General features: G+C 52.0%; 1 protein-coding gene across 1 annotated transcript; it reads left to right on the plus strand.

The window, feature by feature from the left end:
* Positions 1-281: 281 nt before the first annotated feature.
* WCO1 (blue-light-activated transcription factor) lies at positions 282-4,401 on the plus strand (the record flags this gene model as incomplete). The annotated part of the gene is made up of 4 exons (XM_007933703.1): positions 282-1,406; positions 1,471-1,909; positions 2,008-3,365; positions 3,434-4,401. 4 exons carry the CDS (start codon positions 282-284, stop codon positions 3,668-3,670), a joined length of 3,159 nt encoding a protein of 1,052 aa, XP_007931894.1. The 3' UTR covers positions 3,671-4,401.
* Between the last annotated feature and the right edge of the window lie 290 nt (positions 4,402-4,691).

Raw genomic sequence — 4,691 nt, forward strand, 5'->3', positions numbered from 1 at the left:
CTCCCGACGGCCATCGACTGCCGGAGCGCACGACATATGCTGCTCGCCGGCGGGGAGGACGTCCAGCGCGGGGGTGAATAGAGAACGAAGCCGAGCCGATCAATACATACGAAAGACCAAGAGAGCAGCGCAGCACATGGAAACGACGTTCACGCCGATCCAGCGCTGCTATTAGGTAGCGAAAAGTCAGCATCACCGCCGCGACGATGAATGGCTACCCGTACAACGGGCAGTACGACGGCGGGGCTATGCAGCATGCCGACGATGGGACGGCGCAGAATATGATGATGATGATGGGCCAGGATGGCATGGGCGGAGGTGCAGGCGGGCAGTCGCTGGACGAGATTGTCAACCAGAACGCGAAGATGATCCGGCGACAGAGCGTGCCGCAAGGCTACGGGAGCAGTCCACACCACCTGAACCCAGACATGCGACGCATATCGATGATGGACTACGGCCAAGGCTCGCCTGCCGCCTCGGTGGCCAGCTTCACCTATGACCCCAATTCGAGCTTTGATCACAGTGGCATCGCCTCGGGCGGCGTCACTCCCGCGCGTGCTGTTCAACAACCACGCCAGGCCCAACACACTCGCCGGCCCTCTGCCGCCGACCTGGCCTTGGATACCAATTTCACCAACACCACCAACAATTACCACCATGCTGCTATGCCGCCCAACACCGCTTACGACGCCTCGCCTGCCCACCCAGCCACGACAGTAGATATGAACTTGGATACTGACCAGTACCTCGACTCCGGCATGGCCATGAATATGGACTTCAGCGTAGATCAAAATCTCGCCAATGCCATGTCCCAGGAAAACATGCACATGCCCCTCTACAACCAAGCCCAATTCAACAGCCATTCAGCCCTCAGCTCCCCCATGCATCCGCAGGCGCAACAAGGCACGCCCCGATCGGGGAGAATGTCTCAACACGATCAAGGAGGAAGAAGCCAGTATGGGAGCGTGAGTGGTGCCGGCTCTGCACACCCGACTGTTCGCCAATTATCGCGCACGCAAAGCTTGCACATCGCGGATCACATGAGTCCTGCTGGGCATGCTTCATCGCCCTTGAGCGCACCTCCCGCATCTGCTCCTCGAATGTTGCCCCAAGAGCAACCACAAGTGCCAACTCACATGGCACAACCCGGCTTCGCTAAGCAGCCCCAGAACCCAGCCACTGGCAGTCAATTTGACCGAGGAGTGAACCGGCCTTCGCAGCAAGGCTACGATGGCATTAATGGCCCGGTCCCCATAGATCGCTCCAAATATAATCCAAACAACCAAAACTTCCCATGGGAAACCCCGGAAGGGGGATGGCCGTCCACCATGGTGGGCAAACCACACACCAGCTCCATCTACAAAAATGCTTATTCTTCCACCGGCTTCGATATGCTTGGCGTCTTAGTGAGTATCATTCTTTCTGTCTCCCTTCATCTGCATACACCAGACCATTACTGACGTGCAGCAGATGCGAGTGGCCACTCGTCCCAATCCCGAGATCAACATTGGCTCTGTCGACTTGTCGTGTGCCTTCGTCGTTTGCGATGCCGAGAAAGATGACTTTCCCATAGTCTACTGCTCTGAGAACTTCGAAAGACTGACAGGATACACGAAACATATGATTCTCGGCCGCAATTGTCGCTTCCTTCAGTCGCCCGATGGTCAAGTGGAACCGGGAATCCGTCGCAAGTATGTCGATGATGATTCGGTGTTGTACCTGAAAAACATGATCAACCTGAGGAGGGAATCGCAAATATCGCTCATCAATTATCGACGTGGAGGTCAGCCTTTTATGAATCTGCTCACCATGATCCCCATCACCTGGGATACCGAGCAGGTGAAGTTCTTCGTGGGCTTTCAGGTCGACCTGGTGGAGCAGCCGAATGCCGTCACGAACAAGAATCCCGGTATGTTCAATCGCCCGATGCGCTCGCCGATGCACGCCGATCGCGTTAAGCGAACGACTGCCAACGCCAACGCAACTCCTTGCTGACCTGTCGCACAGATGGTTCGTACTCCATAAATTATCAGCGGGGCATGACCATGCCTCGCTATGTCATGAACGCTCCAGACACCTCAAACAAAACCGACCTGGGCCAGACCGTACCGCGTGATGATGTCTCCGCTATCCTGAGCACCATAGGCAGCGGCGAGTCCGAGTATGCGAAGCGGATGTGGGACAAAGTTCTGCTGGAGAACACCGACGACGTTGTGCACGTTTTATCCCTCAAAGGACTGTTTCAGTGGATCTCGCCATCCGCGCTGCGCGTTCTGGAATACGAGCCGACTGAGATCATTGGCACAGCTCTCAGCTCTCTGTGCCACCCGAGTGACATTGTGCCGGTGACTCGTGAGCTCAAAGACACTTCTACAGGAGCTACGGTCAATGTGGTTTTCCGAATCCGACGCAAGAACAGCGGCTACGTGTGGTTCGAAGGCCATGGATCTCTTCACACCGAGCAAGGCAAAGGCCGCAAATCGATCATCATGGTTGGTCGCGAAAGACCCGTCTATGCGCTGAGTAAGCACGAAATTGTCAACTCTGGTGGCATTGGTGAGAATGAGCTATGGACCAAGATGTCCACTTCGGGCATGTTCTTGTTCGTCTCGTCCAATGTACGCCAATTGCTGGATCGCCAACCGGATGAGCTTGTCGGCATCAGCATACAGTCTCTAATGCGCAGCGAAAGTAAGACTGAGTTTGGCCGAATTTTGGAGCACGCTCGAACTGGTAAGAAAGCGTCCATCAAGCACGAGATGATCAACAGGAGGGGTCAGGTCTTGTCCGCATTCACGACTTTGTACCCTGGTGATGCCACTGAGGGCCTCAAGCCCACGTTCATCGTAGCACAGACGAGGTTGATCAAGTTCTCGCGAGCGCACCACTCCAGTCGACCGCCACTGTACCCCAAGAACGACCGAGCGTCCTCGGGTGACGGCATGCCATCTAACGCAGGGCTTGGATCAACTGACGGCGATGTGACGCCTGCTTCAAATGCGACGCCAAATAGATACACAACCACTGATGGATCGGCGGCCACTTATTCGGGCGTGAATGGCTTGGTGATTGGTCGTCAAGACCAGTCTTTGGCATCAGAGGACAACCTGTTCGACGAACTCAAGACCACCAAATCTTCCTCATGGCAATATGAGATTCGACAATTGGAGAAGCGCAACCGAATGCTAGCTGAAGAAGTACAATCCCTCATTGCAGCCAAGAAGAAGCGTAAGAGAAGGAAAGGCGCCGGTAACCAGCAGAAAGACTGCGCCAACTGCCATACTCGCGTCACGCCTGAATGGAGGAGAGGACCGAGCGGCCAGAGAGATCTCTGCAACAGTTGTGGTCTTAGATGGGCCAAATTGGTAAGTGGAATGACCGCACTATTCATATGCCATGTTATGCTGAACCGTCCTGCTAACAGGTGAACCAGAACGGCCGAGTCAGTCCACGCACTTCAAGTCAGCAAAGTGCGCACTCGGGCGGCGCTTCAGATAAAGCTAGCAACGCCAGTCCGCGACACCAATCTATGGTCGGCAACGCTCCTTCCATGGCCAAAGAGGACGCCACAAGTCCGAAGAACAAGATTTCCATGGAGCACTCGAGTAGCATGGAAGGCGCGAGCGGTGTGCCTGATAAGATCGACGAAGAAGATATCGAACCTGATTGAATGGATGTGCGTACACACGTGGTGAAAGAGGAAGAAGAGAACAGTTTCTGCTTTTTTGAGCATGGCGTTGTCGGCCACAGTCCATTTGGTCAGGTTTCAGCATTCATCATCATAATCGTCTTCACGAGAGAGGGGTTGGGCCAGGCAGCCAGGGGAAGAAGCAGCAAGTCGCATCGCACAGATTAACCCAGAGATTTGCCTGGGGGCGCGGCGCATTTTGGAACCATTTTGTTTTTTCACATTCTTGCAGGTGACGGAAAGACGTGATACCCCTCGATTTTTTTGGCCGCTTTTTGGGACGGACGGAAAACAGGAAGAAAGAAAGAATTATCTCTATCTGCTGGAGAGAGATATCATTATGATTTTACGAATATCTTTTACATTTTGATAACTGAGAGAGAAAGAGAGAAAGAGACGGACGGGACGAGATAGGAAAGCCAAGAAGTCGTAGCTTGTTGAAGTGGAGATTCTTTTGGCGAGGCGCGAGGCCCTGGTCGAGTTGAGGACAAAGCCAACCCAAAGCAAAGCAAAGCAGATGTCTTGCGTTTTTGAGTTTATGCTGTATGTCTCGAGCGATTGAGCAAGCAAGCAAGCAAGCTATGGACTGTGGAGTGAGGGATGGGATGGTAATTTGGATGTGTGTGTGTGTGTGTGTGTGTAAGAGTGTGAGAGAGAGCAGTGCGTATCGTATATACAAATGAAAGGAGTGGATGAAGCTGTGCTTCGTTATTAATTGATTCGATCTGACTCCAACTTTTCTCTTTGTTAAGAAGAAGAATAGATAGATTTATAAATTTAAAGAAGCTTTAGGGTTTTAACTATAGTGTAAGATATAGTTATGCTTTCTTTTATATCTTCCTTACTAGAGCCTATCGACTACTTATTATTAAAATTTAAAATATTATCTAAAGTAAAGTGCTATATATTAAGTAAGTATACTACTAGTAAGGATATTATAGTTAAGTCGGGGATATCTTCTTACTTCTCGTTTTTACTAGAATAGGAAGAAGAATAGATTTAT

The sequence above is a fragment of the Pseudocercospora fijiensis genome (assembly GCF_000340215.1).
Source record: "Pseudocercospora fijiensis CIRAD86 unplaced genomic scaffold MYCFIscaffold_10, whole genome shotgun sequence".
In the NCBI taxonomy this organism is placed as follows: Eukaryota; Fungi; Ascomycota; class Dothideomycetes; order Mycosphaerellales; family Mycosphaerellaceae; genus Pseudocercospora; species Pseudocercospora fijiensis.